Source organism: Triturus cristatus, chromosome 11 (genome assembly GCF_964204655.1).
Source record: "Triturus cristatus chromosome 11, aTriCri1.1, whole genome shotgun sequence".
In the NCBI taxonomy this organism is placed as follows: Eukaryota; Metazoa; Chordata; class Amphibia; order Caudata; family Salamandridae; genus Triturus; species Triturus cristatus.
Window position 1 is genome coordinate 997,514,481 of NC_140594.1, and position 17,787 is coordinate 997,532,267.

The 17,787-nt window shown below is 42.9% G+C and overlaps 1 protein-coding gene across 4 annotated transcripts in view; it reads left to right on the forward strand.

Moving 5' to 3' along the window:
* The window catches only part of TSC22D2 (TSC22 domain family member 2), a 160,140-nt gene that overhangs the window by 44,807 nt on the left and 97,546 nt on the right, over positions 1-17,787 (forward strand). For 2 of the 4 annotated variants that reach the window (XR_014970810.1, XM_085635107.1), the window contains exon 2: positions 11,394-11,542. The exons of the other annotated variants lie outside the window; for them this stretch is intronic. Coding sequence is in view for 1 of the 2 variants with exons in the window: in XM_085635107.1 (XP_085491233.1) it covers positions 11,394-11,508 (115 nt within the window). In the remaining variant the exon portion in view is untranslated. The remainder of the gene's footprint in view (positions 1-11,393; positions 11,543-17,787) is intronic. 4 annotated transcript variants of the gene reach the window in all.

The window sequence follows — 17,787 nt, forward strand, 5'->3', positions numbered from 1 at the left end:
CACTTTTATTTTCAGGTCTGGCTTGTTCACCACCTCTCCAAAGAGGCCTATAATAAACGCCTCCAGGTCCGGACCCTCTGCGCCTTCTTCCAAGTCTCTCACCCGTTTATTCTCCCTCCGGGAACGATCCTCCAAGTCCTCCAGCTTCAGAGCAGATTGCGCCAGCTGAGCGCGAAGCTCCGCGCACTCCGACCGGGAAGCCTGAGCTGTACTATCCAGGGATTGCACCTTCTCCTCCACCTCCAGGATTCGCGACCCCACGGCGTCCACATCACTGCGCAGATCACCAAGCTTCTCCGTCAGGTCCCCACGCAATTGGTCCAGGCTGGCGTGGAGGTCCCGTTTAAGTTCACCACATAAATCCCTCTTGAAGTCCCGGAGCGTAGCCACCAGGTCATCCTTCGTCAGGGCCATACTGTCCCCTCCGCCTGGACCTCCCTCGTCTGCAGTGCTGGAGAGCGCCTGGAAGTACTTCGCCACGCGGTTTTCCTGAGGCTTCGGCGCCTTTTTTGTCGGGGGCGCACGGGACGACCTCCCCATCAGACCGTCCCCTCCGTGCCACACGATGTCGCCTCCACCAGTTCTATGGCCCTGTCGCGTCCGACCACCACTGCTCAGCCACCGGGACCCCGGAAGCCAGAGCAGGGACGGACTCGTCTCCGCTCGCCGCCTCCAGGCACTCAGCTGGTCCCACGTGCCGTGCCTCAGAAAGTCCTCACCAGCGCCGACCCGCACCTATATCTCAGAGCACCCTTCCCATCTAGCGCGCCAGAGAACCAGTGCTGCGGAGGCTCCCCCGGTGCCGGCAGGTGTCTTACTTGGCCGCCATCTTGGAGTCAGGCATCGTCTCTCGCCCGGGCGCGCGGTGATTGCCCCCTGCGTCCCTGCTCCCTCCAGCCTGGCTCGGTCACCGTCAGGGCGGACAACTTATCTCCTGTTGGCCCTCCGTCCTTCCTCATGGGCTCCGTGATGGCCGCAATCTCCGCTTCCTCATGCACTTCCCACGGTGAGGTGTCCCCGTGCGTTGTCCCGCTCACTGGCGCCGGCAGATTCCGGTTCAGCCGCACTCCAGCTGCGGCGGTCACTCCCGCTGCGCGGTCACCCCGACCAGCCTCCAGTCACTCTCCTGAGTCCGGGTGAACCGCCGCTCGGCGAGCGATCGTGGCCGTCCGCCGCCATTTTGCTCCGTCATCGCTCCCGGGTCAATGCTCGCTTTCTAGCCGCACCGGGGCCGCCTCATCCTCGCCGCCGGTCCATTCGCCTCCACAGGTGTCCCGCGAGTGTTTTCCTCGCAGTGCGCCCGTCCAGAGCCCCCGTCTAGCCGCTCACAGGAGTCCGTGGGGCCGGAGCTGACTCGGTGCACTACCAGTCAGCCATCTTACTTGGCCACGCCCCCAATAGTGATATTTTGACAGCAATCTGGGTTGCTGAAGCTCTTTAAAATGCAAAAGATTTCCTTGGGCACGTTGCTGTATCTGCAGCCCATAATAGGGGACTTTAATCGCTGTGACCAGTTGTAATGCAACAGTCATTTGGCATTTGTGGCCCTATCCTGGGGCACAGAAGTATCTTTCCATTTAAGTTGAAAACTCCTACCTACCGTTTCTTACACCTAAGGTCATCCAAGAACCAGGGAGCTGAAGGTCCTATTCTATGCAAATTCTTAGTTTTCTAAAGGGAGTGTGGAATCCAGCGTCCAGGAGAGCCATGTGAAAAACTGGCAGCCGCTTGCTTTGGATTACTCTGCATGATCTGGAAGATTTTACCTGTGATCCCGGAACAAACCCGGAGAACTGTGATTCAGGCCATGGTGATCTCGCTACTGGACTATGGTAACTCCCTTTATTTCGGTGCCCCCGAATATGTCCTGAATAGACTACAGTTGGTTAAGAATGCCGCCGCCAGGATACTGCTAGGTATCTTAAGACAAAACTGCACTAAAAATACTACACTGCCTCCCAATCAAGGCCAGGATTGAGTTTACATCGCTTTGCATTGCCCACAAAGATGAAAACAACAAAGGACCGTCCCTAATAAATCTTGTACTCCCTTATGTCCCTGGCAGATCTCCAAGATCTTCTTCAGATCTGCTTATGAAAAAGACCAGAATAAAGTGATCAAGATGGGGAGGAAGATCCTTCGCACATCTCGCACCTAGCCTGTGGAATGCCCTACCTAAAGAAACACGACTGATAATAGATGAACTGATGTTTAGGAAAAGATTAAAAACCTGGCCTTTTCCCCATTAACTCGGAGGCCTGACTGCATCTTCTCAGCGCTGGGAAGCAATCTGTCAGCCATGCGTTTTATAAATCTATAAACATCTATTCCAAAAAAACGTATTGCTGTTCAAAGGGGTAGATAAAAGAATATTGCATGCAGAGGCTGACCGCTCTATTGTTGAGCAGCAGGGAAGATTATGCCATGCCAAGATGGTGGCCGTGACCTTCTTTTTTAGGTCGAGGGACCATAAGTCCGGAGATCTTATGTTTCTGAGAGTGGCTCTTTAGCCCGCCTCTCTTTTTGGCTCTCCTCCATTGGCTGGCTTCCTAAACGGAGGCCAGCCATTCGAGGAGAGAGCCGTCCCTCCAAATAGGCTCCGTCTTTTTCAGATTCGGGGGCGTGTTCCGTGCTCTTCTTTCCACTTTTTAGCCACGCCCTTTTTTAGGCATGTTTTTCTCTCCTCCAGCCAATGGCAAGAGGAGAGAAAAAGAAACACGCCCCCGAATCCGAAAACGCCACTGCGTTTCTCCGAGGCATTTCTCCTTCGCCTCGGAGAAAGGCGGTGGTGTGCTTGTTTCTATGTTGTTCTACCTCACTGCCCACCTCTTCTACCCGCGTCCATATCGCTTGCTGTTGTCCTCTTTCTGGACTCCGGTTTTCTCACTTTTCCGGGACGGGTTTTTGCCCTCTTGGTCCCTTTCCAGGGGGAGACCCTGCCCTTGCTACTTCGTTAAAGGCACGGAAAGAAAGAGCATCTCCAAACAAGGCCCTGCACGTCTAGTAGCTGGCCCTGGTGCACTGAACCAGTCTGCTCATGCCCAGAGCTCCGATGGGGGAGCGTGCGCTGCACACCCCTAAACCAGAGTATCTCATCTCCCCCCATCCCTAACATGTACGTGCAGTCCCTGGTGTCACTTGAGTGATGACATTCTGGGCATCGGGTCCTGCGTCTAAGATTTTACGCTCTCTGCGTGCGGAAGTTGGAAGTCACGTGATTTGGTGTGAGAGGTGACCCTATGCTTCTGGGTGTATGTATGCACATCACAGATATTGCAGAGAAATACAATGTATAACCCACATTTGGCAATGCTTGTATCTTTAGTCATGCCAGTCGGATAGTGGTGTGCCGAGCTGATCAAACTACATCTGATGCGAAAGTCTGTATCCCTGGCTGTCTGCGGTTGATTTGAGTGTGTTTATTTCGGGTTCTTTTTATTTGGCTGTACTTCTAGATGTGCGTGTGTGATACTTAACCTCTAGGCCTTTGTCCATTGTGGCTGTTTCTTATGTAGGTGCGTACTTGCACACGGACATGGCTCTTTGCTGGAAGAGGCTCCCTCACTTATAAGCGGTGAAAGCCTTGAATTCCGTGTAAGCGACAGGATCGCGAGGGGCCCGTGTGTTTGGGCCGCTTGTCCGCTTCGAGAGAGGGTGCCGAAGAAGCAGCCTGCGAAGGAGGGTGGTGCCCACTAATTGCCGTGCCCCCCCCCCCCCCCACCCCCCCCGCATCAGACATCTCCTTAACCATGCTTGAGCCGAACGCACCCAGAGTGGGGATTGGCCTCGCAGAGCAAAGGGCTGCTGAGCGGAACCGGGACAAAAGGCAGCTCTAGTCAAAGTCTAAAAACATTCAAGCAGCACCGTCTGAGCACTCCGCACCGCACTGCGCTTGTATCAATCCATGCAAAGCGTCTTGTGCTGTCAATTGAGTGCCAAGCACAACCACTCCAAGCCAGACACCCCTCTTGTTGTTATTGTTTAGGTCGAAGGACCGTCCGGTCTATGGAGGCCAGCCATTGGAGGAGAGAGCCGTCCCTCCAAATAGGCTCACTACTTCACAACACCACTCTGCTTACATCTCACTACCTCACAACATACCTCTCCGTCACTACATCACTGTTTCACTACCTCACTCTCTCTCACTACATAACTCTCTCTACCTCACTACTCCACTCTCACTACCTCACTATCTCACAACTTCATTCTCTCACTCACTACCTCAATCACTCTCTATCTCACTACCTCACTTTCTATCTCACTAACTCACTTTCACTCTCTCTTTCACTACCTCTCTATCTCACTACCTCACAACATCCCTCACTACCTCACTCTTTCACTACCTCACTCTCGATCTACCTCACTCTCTCTCACTACCTCACTACCTCACTCTCTCTGCTAATGCAATAGGTATCACATATGCAAAAAAAAGCTAATGCCAATCGAAATGACAATGCCATTTATTTAGGGATACAAAAATGATAAAAAAATAATGAGCAATACCAATAGCTCTACCTATAATATTGCCAAGACCATCGCATTGTAAATGCTTGTTTCAGTATACTTGCCAGATAACGAGATATAAGGTGGACCTACCTTCCTGCCTTCATACTTTGTATTGAAGTGATGGACAGTTTGTGCTGGAAACCATGGAAATGGTTGGGTTGCCATCGGCAAAATTTTGACTTTCACCTTAACCATTTCTTCTGTTCTCTTACTATGGATTCTACCCTCAGATTGGTGATGGGAGAATGCCAGGAAGTAAAATAGTGTCGTTACCTTTGTTGGTTGCCAGGTTTCCCCTACTCTTTAGCTTTCCTTTTCCAGAGACCCTCCTGATCAAATCAATCTTGTTTCCTAAAGATATTTTACTTTTTATTTAATGGAGCAATGGTGTGCTCTGGCATGAGGGAATAGAAAGTTGTGTCCACATATGCATGCTTTGTAACAGCTGTACCAAGCTGTTTTAGCAGGTTTTGGTGGCCGTCTCCAGCCCTCCCATTTGGTGACTCGGTCTCTACATGTTATGTATCGAAGAGATTCTGCATACTTTGATGGTCTCCTCGTGTAAAATTCAGTTTAGTTGTATACAGGGGTTTGTGTTCGAATCTTATTTCTTAGCTGTGCTGCAAATCAGGTGCTTGGATGCATTTCCATGAATGATTTTAACCAGGTAAAACCTGCTAGAACTTGTTTGCGTGGAGAAGTCTGTGTGAAAGTCTGAAAGATAATCCAATAAGAATCCTGGTAAATGCTAACCATGAGACCTGTATCTGCCAGTCATAGTATTTGTTCTCAAGTGCTGCAGACTTGGATTGAGCACCAATTAATCAATTTCACACCTTAAGCCTGATGCAGATATTCTTAAAATAAAAGTGCTGTATACAAGAGTAGTTGGATTTATTTTGTATTTTTAAGTAAAATGCAAGAGACTTCTTAAAACAGAAACCGTTAATCGCGCTTATTCTTGTCTTTTTCGAAGACTGGTTCTTAAAAATGTGCTGAATTATTAGTTTGCATTAAATAAGTCTAAAATACTTAAGTCTGTTAAGAGGACAAATCAGGCAAACCGAATTAATTCTTGTTGAACGGTTCACACAATTCAAATTCCCTTGTAATGGAAGATGATGCGAATCCCATTAGTCTTCAGTGCTTATTGGACGCATTTATTGAGGTTTTATCCCCACAGATATTTGGCTCTGGGGAAAAACTCGAATTTGATACATTTAGAATAAAAAATGGACAGCAAAAATGATTAACTGAACAAACATATTCTGATGGAAGTACCCTATACGTGATGGCTGCTGCAATTAACAGTAGGCCTTTTCTCCAACTCTGTCTTCTCTCAATAACTTTTGAAGTGGAGGAGCCCAATTTGTGTGCCTATCAGACTTGTTTAAGGTAACTAGGTATCTCTGTTGCTTGAGTGCCGTAGTGTAAGAAGATCAAGTGGTTTTCACTCCAATCCGTTTTTAGAAGAGACCCTTTTCCGGACGTATTGCTCCATTGTTTGCTATCGGCTAGATTTTAAAGTACAGTACGAACCAAATATGCCCCTTCATCAGTTTTCACTTTTAAAGGCCTCTGTTGACCAAACTGCTAAAATCTAGAGCTTTTTATTAGTTTGAAAAAATGTAGACTAATGCACATCATTTAAGCCAGTGAGTGTTTTTTTTTTCCTTGCCCGAGAACCTCAGTTGTGCTTGTCATGCACAGGTCACAGTATGCTTTATTTATTTTTACAGCTCCATTTATAGCAATCGTCAAAAGTAGCAACTTTGGGCAGTAGAACAAGCTGACTTAAGATAGTGTTGTCATGGAGCCCATTTTACAACCTACTAAACTGAAGTTTTGCCAAATCGGAGTTATGTTGCAAAAACACTGTTTGGGTAATTCTGCATTCCAATATACCCGGGAAGAGACTGTCCAAGACAATAGTGATTTGCCTGTTAAAGGCCATTATGGCCCAATGTTTCAAAAGGCCTGATCGCTCTACTCCCAAAAAGCATTTCTCACTAATAATGGCAACTAGAAAACACAGCCATTCGCTGGCCACACAAACTATAAAGGAACTATTGCCTGGGATCTGTAACCAGCTTCTAAGCCACCTCGCTACCCAATCCCTCTCGGGCAAAATATTTTGGATCCCCTCCCAGCAAGTCTGGTTACATTATTGCTGTACATACCAGTGGACAAGTGCTAAAAGTGTATCTTATTTAACTATATATCCACAGCTTGTCTGAGCAGGTCAACGATCTGTATGCCCTTCAGTTAGCTTGGTATATGATGACCCATGAGGACATAATTCATTCTTAGATGAATCTAGTTTATACAGGTCTCCTCCAAACTGAGGTCTTTAAAAATGGAATGGAGCTGAAAAGATACAAGCCTTGGTTTCTGGGATCACCACATAAAAGTCCACCAGGATCATCCATGCTATACCCAATTTCCCTGAAACGCATTTTATTTATGTTTTAATACTTAACCTTGCACAATGCAGTGAGTGCCAAAGGTCTGTCCTAAAGTTACTCTGCCCATTGCACCTTGATGTTGTCCAAGACAGATCAAGCCTGTAGACCAACAAACAGCATTTGACAAAAGTTAGTGCCTTCCAGCTGAGTGAGACTGCAATTGAGGACCTGACTCCCTGTGAGTTCCAGATGAGAATCCAAGACTTGTTTACAGCCTGGAACTTTAGCCTACACTTCTAATGACGTGGCGATCGCCTTAGCCAATATGTGATTGTATTTATTTAGAGCTTATTACCTCTGACGAGGTGTTAAAGTTCTTTTTAGTGAGTTGCACGCTACTCCGCAACCCAAGGTTGATTAAAGGTGGATTAATTGAGGGAAATATAATTTGTTAATTGAAGCAGTGGAAATGGAAGTCTTTTAGTTGGATGGATTGGCTATAGGAGGAATAGAGGGGGAACAGTCTTGAATGGGCTATTTTGGAGATCATAGTAGTAACATGAGGTTTGGGATGAGTCAGAGTGGAGGTAGAGGATATATTAAGAGGTACAGGATGAGACTGATAAGTGAATTAGAAAGAGTTGATAATTTTTTAATCTACTGTGGTATTAAAGGAATAAATCTATAGATGCATTACTATATATAAAGGTATAAATGTATATAGAAAATAAGAGATATAAAATTGATTGTATTGTCTAAAGCCCCATATGTATATGCATGGGTAACTATTTAGAAACTCAGGCTTTCGAAGGATTCTGTCCATAAAGCTAATTTATATAGGTTTTTAATTAATTTGTTTTTGGTAATTTTATGTTTTATCTATATTGAGTGTTACTGATGGCAGCATAAAAGCCGCAGTTAAAGTTCACACTTACAAAAGTTGATCTACTCGTATTGACTTCTTCTCCATTTTGTTTTAGTTCTGAATGTCTAATCTTTCTACTCCAGTAAAAACATGGATATTTACATTCTGTTGTACTTTAGTTGGTATTCAGGATAAGTGCTCCCTGTTCCACAGTTAAAACTTGCAGTGTAACTAATGACCACCCTGTGGTGGTTATGAGGTTTAAACATTAATTTGGATAATAGTCTATTTGCTGACTCTTGCGGGAACCTCAGGATTCATTTCTTTGAATTTTTGGTTTTGGTGGCTTAATAGTATTCTAAATTTCATTAAATGTGATTGCATATTTATGCCTAGTTTATAGACCTCATCAGCTTGTCAAATGGCTTAATGTGAAATCATTTTAACTAGAAGTAATTTACCTAAGACTCTGGCACCACCCCCTTCGTTTCTAGGGTGTGTTGTACCGATTATCCCCCATTTGGAGCCTGTTTCTCTAAGAGACAATGGTCCTTTATGAAGTGTGTTCAGTATCCTTCATCTGGAAAATGTTCCTGCTTTAAATCTTGGACCGATCTCTTGCTGGTATCTGAATGTTGTGTACACGTCCGTGTCAAAGTTGCTCTCCGGATATCATAATCTAAAGCTGTTTGGCACATGGGTAAACCAAGGAAGATGTGTGATTTGTGTATGTGGGGTTGGAGGATGGGGTGGTGACCAGTGACATGGTGTTAAAAGTTCAAGCAATATGTAAACATAAAATGTTTTACTATTCGTAGCTTGAATTGGGGAACTCGCCATCGAAAGAAACATCCTTGGATATTAATGACTTTCATGCATGTCTGGCATCTTATATTTACCTGCGTGTTTCTAGAGCTAATAATGGCACAAGCAGCTGATTGACACCAGAGCAGATGTAGTCTAGAAGGGTACATTCTTTACTATTTCCATTCGTGAATCAAATTTGCATGCTTCTCTCTACTTATGAAGTTCTGTGCATATGCTTAAGCTTCCAAGCGTGTTTTTTGTTAATTATTTTTAACAAATACTACCTTGGATATGACTCTGCTGCAAACTTGATCTACATGCCTTGAATATGCTGCAGAGGATTCCACTGAAATCCAGAAAGGAGCCTGGGGAAGTGGAAAATTGGTGTGCTCATGTAGGTCTGGGTGCTCCAGCAGCGTCTTTCTGCTTAAGGATCCAAGTCCCTGATTGTAAGAGGCCCCTACTTACGCATTGTTGTGCTGCACCAAGTAAATGCAGATATCACCGTTCACAATTACTACTTCATTCCGCTTTCCACACCTTGGAATTGATGATAAAAGCTGGATACTGCATGTTTAATGTTTTGTCCCTGCTACCCTCCTGTCCCCTTTCCCTAGGACTAATTCTGCAAGATTTGTAAAAATGGGAACCACTGGGTGCTATAATTTCACGCACACATTACATATTTCACAAATTGATGCCTCAAAAAGAATGAAAGCTTAAGTTGGTGTATGTCATTCAAACACGCATTGGTAGAGACAGTTGGTCTGGCCGTGCCAAGCTGATGCAATGGTAACATTTTTCTTTATTTTTGGGTAAACTTGCCACAAAAAAGGATAAAAGGAAAATATTGCACTGCCTAAATTGGCCACCATATTGTTTCAGCAAATTTTAGTTTTGTGGCTGTTTTTTTACTAATGATGATTTTAAAATAAACCTGTCAATTCTTCTATGCATTTTATTGTCCTTATTTGTGAAGGAGCCGAGAATTAATCGCCACCTAAGCAAGCACTTGCTTCGCACAGCTAGTGTGTCAAGTAAAGACTTTAAAACAACTTTAAATAACAAGGAGACCGAAAATAAACCGAAGCATAATAGGGCAATCAAATTGAAGGCACTATAAATGAGGTGCTAATTAAAGTAAATATAAAAAATAAATACAATAAACAAGCATACTTTGAACCAACTTCGTCACCTAGGAATTATTAATGAATACTTTTTTTTTTTTTTTGAACAATAGTCTGGCATTTCAAACGCGAGACCTAGTCAGTTGAGCATCTGAGTAAACGCCTTTTAGGAGTAAATCCACGAAACGATTGAAAGTCAGTAACTTGAGGTTGGACTACACAAGCTGCATGTAACTTTTCCAATAAGTAAGACCTCCAGGTTTAATATATATATGTGTATATATATATATATATATATATCTCTTTTTGGAAATTGTATGCTTTGCTTTTTTCAATATTTGAACAATGCATCTCCATGAATCTTTTAGTGATGTCTCTGTTTTGCTTTCTATTTTTCCATATTTTGTGTGGCAACATTCTCAAAAACCTTTGTCTATACTCACTTTCATTCTGCTGCCATCAGTTACAGAATAAAAATTAACGGATACTGGAATTAAACGTTTCCTCTTCTAGACATTAAACAGTACAGTTTTTTTGTTTGCCACTGGAATGTTTACAGTAAATAACCGAGCAATAAAAAGTTTGAGACCATACCTTAAGAAGCACGTCATTGTACTTTGTAAAAGGGGAATATATTCTGCATTTATAAACGTTTATATTGTTTAACCTCTTCCATGCGTCGGAGGGCCCCCGGCTGTCCGGCGTCACGGTGGGCTTGTGCGGAGGACGGCCGGGGGCCGTCTGTGCCGCGCACGCGTGGAGTTCGCCTGCACTGCAGGGGAATTTAAGCCGCTTCGAGCGGTTACAGTAAATGGTGAACTTGCTTCTCGGTATTTAGCTTTCCCCATGATGAACTAGTTGGGTAATGTGATATTAGGAATGATACAGAACCTTCCTTCGAAACCCGTAACTCCTACATCCTCCTTTCTTCGATTATTTTTAAAAGCAACTTGTGCGGTGAAATTGTGTAAATTGTTTTAAGTGTGTGGAGCTTTCAACTTCCGTATGTATGCATCATGAAAACTGCATGTATTTAGTCAAGTCGAAAGTTAAAAATGTTTCTCTACTGCCCCCAAAATACAGCAAGTCCAATGGACAGCTGGCCAGATTTGTTTGCTGATTTGCTGGTAATAGAAGTCTGTACATTTGTTCTGCTGTACACCTCCTTGAATTTTGTTTTAAAACAGTTTGTCAAATGGCAAATATTCTGTTTGGCATTTCATAATGGCATTTTACTATTTTGTTTAGGAACCTTTGATCCCACATAGAAGCAATCTCCTACAACACCAATATAAATGCATGAACATTTTTTGTGTGCGTTTTATTTTACTTTTTTGTTTTTTCCCCTTCTCAATATACAAATGCGAATGTGATCAGTGAAGACCAGTACCTTTTTGGCAGTAAGGCCCATGGTATCTCAAAAACAATTACATTTTCTACTGTTGCTTGACTATATACAGTTGGCACATGCATACTCCTGTCTAGAATGAAAACAACCATTTTATAAAAGCTTTAATGTCAATTCCTATATCTTAATTGGTGTTTATATGTATACAGTCTATAGTTTTAACTGCATCAAAACAGTCACATTCTGATGCCTACAACTACTTCACCCATAAATAAATGAAACTAAGATATTTGATTTGCTATTGATGAATGCACCTATACTTCTTGATCCAACAGGCGTGTTGATGCTTTATTGTGGTGTCATGGGAGAACAAGAGGAATATCTTCTACCATACCACATCTTCTTAGCATCATGTTAGACAGGCTTCTAGATATATCCATTGCTTTCTGAATTCATCATGAGAAATCCAACAAACCAGTCATTGGTGAGTTTGACAAATTGCTCGTTACAAGATGTATTACATTGGCAAAATCAATTCTAAAGGTGCAATTTTATTTCTAGAGTGTAATGCTGGCCAACAGTCAGAAATTACTAGCTGCAAGTAGCATGCTTAGATGCCCAGCTTCTTAAGGAATGGTGATGACACCTATAATCTTATCCCTTCACCACAAATATTTTGGTGTAAATTAAGTTTTAAGGGGCGTTGCTTACTGGCTCCTGCCTTTCATTAAATCCTCCTTTACACTATCTGTGGAAGTTCCATGCAAACGCAAGCCTTTTATTCTTGTCTTATTCTGTCTTTCTGAAATCAGTGTTCAGATTCTCTAAATTCTTCACCAACATTAAAGAGGGCACGCTTTAGTTAATTGCAGGTAAAACCATGTTCACTGCGACCGCATACACCATTCGATCCGTTTTGCAAATAGTTCTGCCATCACCAGAATCTTCAAATAATTTGACTTTGAAATGAGGAGGTTCTACAGATGGAGACCTTATTCTTAAAAAGCTACTTGTTGGAATTAAATGTGACATTTTGTCTTGGCTAGAGATCTATAAAAGTTTCTATAAATCTGTGCGGCATAGAAACCTTTACCATTGCTAGTTTATTCATGACAGATCTTGATCATCCTCCTGCTTTTCCCTGGAGAGACACTATGAGGATGTATAGAGTACAGAAAATGCTTTAAAAAATAAATTGTTGCTTCATTAAGACATCAGACAAGAATGTTTACGTTTGTTGCATTTCCACAGATTAGTGATGCAATGTGTCCAAACGCCATTGCCCAGAATGTTTTGATAGATAAATGGCACACTTGTTAGTAAAACAATAAAAAGAAAGAGTAGTGCCCAGAGATTTTTATCTGCTGAAGACAACTACTTTATTATTTTACTTTATAAAGACCCACTAGATTTTTCAGGGTTCGGTAAACATTCAGTTTGTGCTAGCCTCATTCAAGTGGAAATGTGGTCTTGATTTTGGCTACCCGATTAATCTTGTTTGGCACCTATACCTGAACCCTTACTGAAGGGATTCATAAATACAAGATTGTAATCCAAGTATTGATAATAGAGAACCAATGTTATGAGTTTACCCGCAACCTTGCTAGCTTTAGTTATGGCCCTAATCAGAAGTTTGAGCTTGCATGCACAGAGCACAACGATATTTTAACATGTTGACTGATAAGTGATCACATTGAATTCTCCGCTCCTGATTTTGTCTTCACTTCTTACAGCATTTACTACTTGATGCAGCATTGATCTCTGGAAACGGGCATTCTTTCGGAACTCTTAAGTGTGTTTAGGCTTCTTTGCTACAGAATTTTAGATCTGTTTTGGAACACTGGCATACAGTGCAGTTATGGCATTGGATCAGTTGACTACGACCTTTATGGTGGATCATCCTTGAATTTCTGTTAACTAATTTTTTTCTTTTTCAGCTCAATTGTGTCTGAATTATTTGTATTGTCAAAAGTTTTTTTTACAGCGATACTGCCTCTGGATTTGGTGATCTGAAAAACCACAGAATTATTGAACCTTGACTCTTCCGCAGGCAACATATACAGTCCTGTTCAAATGTTCTGGTTGTACTCATTATCTAAATGCTTTCCTTTAACCACCTAAACCCTTCTTTCTAGGAAGCCTGGAAGCTGATTGGCTGAAATCTTAGAATGCCTTTTCTTGAGACTTGGTCTTAAGAACTGTTATTGAAAAAATAAGGTTTGTAAATGAAGCAATCAGCTAAACTCCTGAATGACGGTCATGCTTGGACACTTCCTTTACTTTAAAACTGCTGAGTGATGGCATGAAATTAGTTTGTTCTGCTAAGATTCGAATCTGTTTCTCATTGCCATGTTCTGACTACAAATGGTTGCCATTTTGCTTTATTCAAATACTTTGCACAACATTTTTACCAACTTTTTTTGATAACCGGAAGTAAATACCCTCTCTGGGACTACTCTGAAACGCACAGTGATTTGTATATATGGTTCTCAATGTCCTTTCAGTTGTTGCTATCACATTTGCTGATCTGGATGTACTTGTCATATTATTTGACTATAGTGTGTTTAGAAATAGAATTGTTCTGAAACATTAAGAACTATAACTATGATTTATGGCTCTTCTGGTGTCCACACCCTGTCAACTTGTTGGTGATTTCAGGCACATTCTTTGTAGTCATTTCACCTACCCGTATGACCGGTACTACTCTAATTTTAGTGCGCTTCTCGTTACCTTTTTGAACGAAAACTTGTTTGTATTTCTGGGAAACCTATTTATAAATGGTATCCAACTAGTGTATAGTTTTTAATTTGCAGAGCCCTTCCAGTTTACTAATGCTACTTGGCAGACTCCACAACTTACGTACACAGCAGGATCATTGCTTGAACGTTGTTTTAAGGAGCCTTGCTCTTCTCATACAGCTCACTGCTGTTAAGGAGCCTTTGAGTGGTTCAGGTTTATTCACAGTAATGCCCCTGCGCTTTCCTCAAGAAACGCACACGTTGTTCAGGACAGGTAATTGAAGGTCACCAAACACAGTGAGCTGTTAAAAACATTTAGAGTGTGCTTTCTGAAGGGGCAAAGAGCAGCACTTTAGGTTAGTCTTAGAGGAACATTTACATCACACTTGTTTTATTTTTTTTGCCTTGCTCTTTGGATTTTTGAGATAGGTGTGCTTGGGTTACTTGGGAGCCTTATTGATTGGGGATTGCATCAAATCATTATTCCAATATGATGCACAACTAATTTTCTGCTACCTGTGCCAAGCCAAGCTTAGGTGGTAAACCTTGATGCCACAGTTCATTTGCTGTCTCAGTTGCAAATATTTGCAGGGATCACAGATCTTAAGGAAGAAGGCAATGCATTCTGAGCTTCTCTTCAGTATGCGGTCAGTGCTGCAAGTTCATAGAGAGGGCATTTGAGTTCTTAGATCACAAAAGCTCATGGAAGTAACTAGCTCATAACGTGCACCCTCAATTGTTAGTGTGGTAGGCAGGGGGTGGTTTTTTCGACTGCTCTAGTTTGTTTTGTGTTTTTGTATATATTTTAGCTTACCAAGGATTTTGAGATTTAAAAAAATTAAAGAAAGGAATGTGGACTTCATGTCGACCCCCCCCCGCCCCCCTCCACTTCAGAATTTAGCAGAATTACCTTACACAGACTTCTCAATCCTGTGTCAGTCTAACTTCTTCGCCAGCGGTCATTTATAGCAATAATTAACTGTGTACAAGGTCCTAGTTAATGGCTTTAACGCAGAGGACTAAAAGTTCACGTCCTCCGGAGTGCATAGGATGTTATTGTCTTATCCTCCACACCATCTAGCTCATTACTTAAGAATAGCCTTCTAGTGCATTACACACAGATGACTTTTGCTTTGACTGCTGCTTGTGCAACCTACCTCACTCCTGCACCCCCCCCCCCCCCCCCCCCCTCCCCACGCAATAAAAATAAGCCTCTTTCCTCCCCTTGGAAGGCAGAAAGCCCACTTGACACCAGGAATTGGCAGGTTGTGGAATATCTAGTAGTGGCAGCATTGCCCAAGCATTCACCATGTCTGTAACCTATAACGCCCCCAGCAGCCTTTCAGTGACAGGATGGGTCAACTCTGCACCCTATTCTGTTTCTCTTATTCCTCTGATGGTCTAGTAGACTATCTGTTGACCTGCACCCCACCCGCGTCATCCTTGATAAGTGGGTTAGGTGCTGGACTTTCTTGGCATTGGTGCACTTCTGCTGGCACCAGACAGTATTTCAGCCCTAGCGGGAGGCAGAATGGGCAAAGAAAGTTGGGGGTTCAGCAGAGTTACCACCTTTAGTCCAGCCCATATGTCGAAACAATACTCAAAGGAATAATCAGTGTGGTTTACTAAAGAATAATAAGTAGCAGTGTACATGAACTTTGGGGAAAAAAAGACTAAATTTGACATTGTCCTACATTAATTTCATAGTATATTGATCATTTGCATTAATGGGGAACCAAAATAAAGAAGACTCTGAAGTAAATGTTTCAGATTAGAGGTGGAAAAAAGGGAGACGAGTCTAGTTTTAAAAACATGGGAAGTAGCTCGGATGAGGACAAGCAACACATTTCTTGAGTTAGTCAACCTTTCAGTTGTAGCTGCATATTACTGCACATAGTTATTGTCAGAACTATTCAAACCTTTTAAAATCAGCTTGTCCTATAGTGAGTACTGTATCAGTTAATTTTGTATGCACATTTTTCAACTAGTGATTAATCCCGTCAAAGCTCAATGTGTTTTTAAAAACTGGATCGGGTGTCTACTTCATCTAACACATCTTACTTGGGTAAGTACGAAGGGACATGTGAGGTGGGTAAACTGAGAAATAACACTAAGAACACAGACATGCTTTCCCAGGCCAATTCACAAAAAGCGCATGTCGAAAGATGACTGATTTGCAGGGATATCGAGTTCAGTCCCTTTCGGTCATTGTTCAAGAAGTGGTCTCCTCTCCCCAATGTTTTTTTTCAAGAAAAATGCACATTGAGATATATAGTATGCTAGTTAAACTAGGTTATCAGTGGTCAATGATACTCATAAATTCTATTATAAAGTATTATACTTGATAGAGATTTAGCATTTATTGGGTGGTCCAGGTTGAGGCTGCACACATGTTTCCCTGAAGGCAAATAATTGACCCACTTCTTGCCAATAAAAACTATTTACATTTAGGACCGTTGCATCAGAGCCTGTGTGAGTGAGGTGTTTGCCTCTTACTTTTTCTACTAAAACCCTGGTCTTGTTGCCCTTTGTTTTCTGTCTATAATCGAAGGCATTCATGCATGCAGTATCTTTGTTCACATTTTCCAAATTTTAATCTAAATTACTACATCGTAAAAGACAAGCGTCAAGAGAAATTTAGTGTAACGTTCAGTCATTTTTAGGTCTCGCCTTGCTATTGCGTAAGCAATCGCAAAGCGAGACTATTGTAAGGGGCTCCCAAAAGTGCTCCGAAAAGCGGATTGCATGGCGAGCACGCGCACAATCACGTGCATCGTGCCGCCATGCAATCCGTTTGGCATCGCACTTCAAAGGGTCCGCTCCCCCGCCTGGAATGCGCTCCCCCGCCAAGCGCGCACGCCACGCTTCGCCGGGCTTGTCTTGTTTTTTTTGTTGCATATTTATATAGCGCCAACTCGACCCGAAGGTATTGGAGCGCTTTACATAGCACCGTATTTACATTATTCGTTCAGGAGGCGGCAGTGCAGCCGACGGACCACATCCTCTCCCATTCTCTCCCTCCTGCCACGTATTCCATTACATGCATTGCCCCCTTCTTCCTCTCGTTTCACTTTCTGTTTGTTTGTACCATTCGCTCTCCCCTGCCTCATTCTCTGGCCTCTCTCTCTCTCTCGCAGCTTTTTTTTCATATTTCCCTCCATTTCTTTCTCTCTCAATCTTTCTCTCCATCTCTGTTTCTCCCAACCACTGTCTATTAATTCTACTTTTTTTCTTTTATTCATTCTTTCCATTTCCTCCCCAGCTGTCGGTCTGCACATATTTCTTCTTCTGTGTATATTGTTCTTTCTTCTATGTGCTGTCTGTCTCGCTGTCCACCTCTCTCTCCGTCTTATTTAGCCCACTCTTCTCCATTGTGTTTCCGCTTTCCCCGCACCCCCTGCTCTACCGGCCCCCCGCCCTCCATCTGTACAAGGGGGTAGGGGAGCAGATAAGCCCCTACAGACACTAAGGACGCGATAGGTCACCAGGGTCAAAGGGGAGCCAGCCTTTCCAGGGAAGAGAACAAGCGACTAAAATACAGATATCAGGTTGCCTTCGAGATAGATAGCCTTGTTGCATGTTGCATCCTCACCAGGATATTTTCGATATCAGAAAGTATCGGAGCATCAGCAAGGCCCTGCAAGCCTCTTCGCCACTCAATATCACTTTCATATTTAGCCCCAAAGACAACATGTAACTTAGTAACAAACAATGTTTAACTCTGCAAAACAACGTTGGCATAGATGTAAACACAACAGCACAACATCTTGCAAACTCTTGAAAAGATAACTTTTTAGTACTTTTATATAGCGCGAACTTGACCCAGTATCTGGTATCGGAGCGCTTTACATAGCATCAGTTGCGTCACATGAGGACACATTCATTTTTGTTAGGCACAGAGAGATTAAGTGATTTGCCCAAAATCACAGGATGTTCAGCGTCATTGCCGAGACTGTATTCAGCTAGGCTTGGGTTGGGTTGCATATCACAC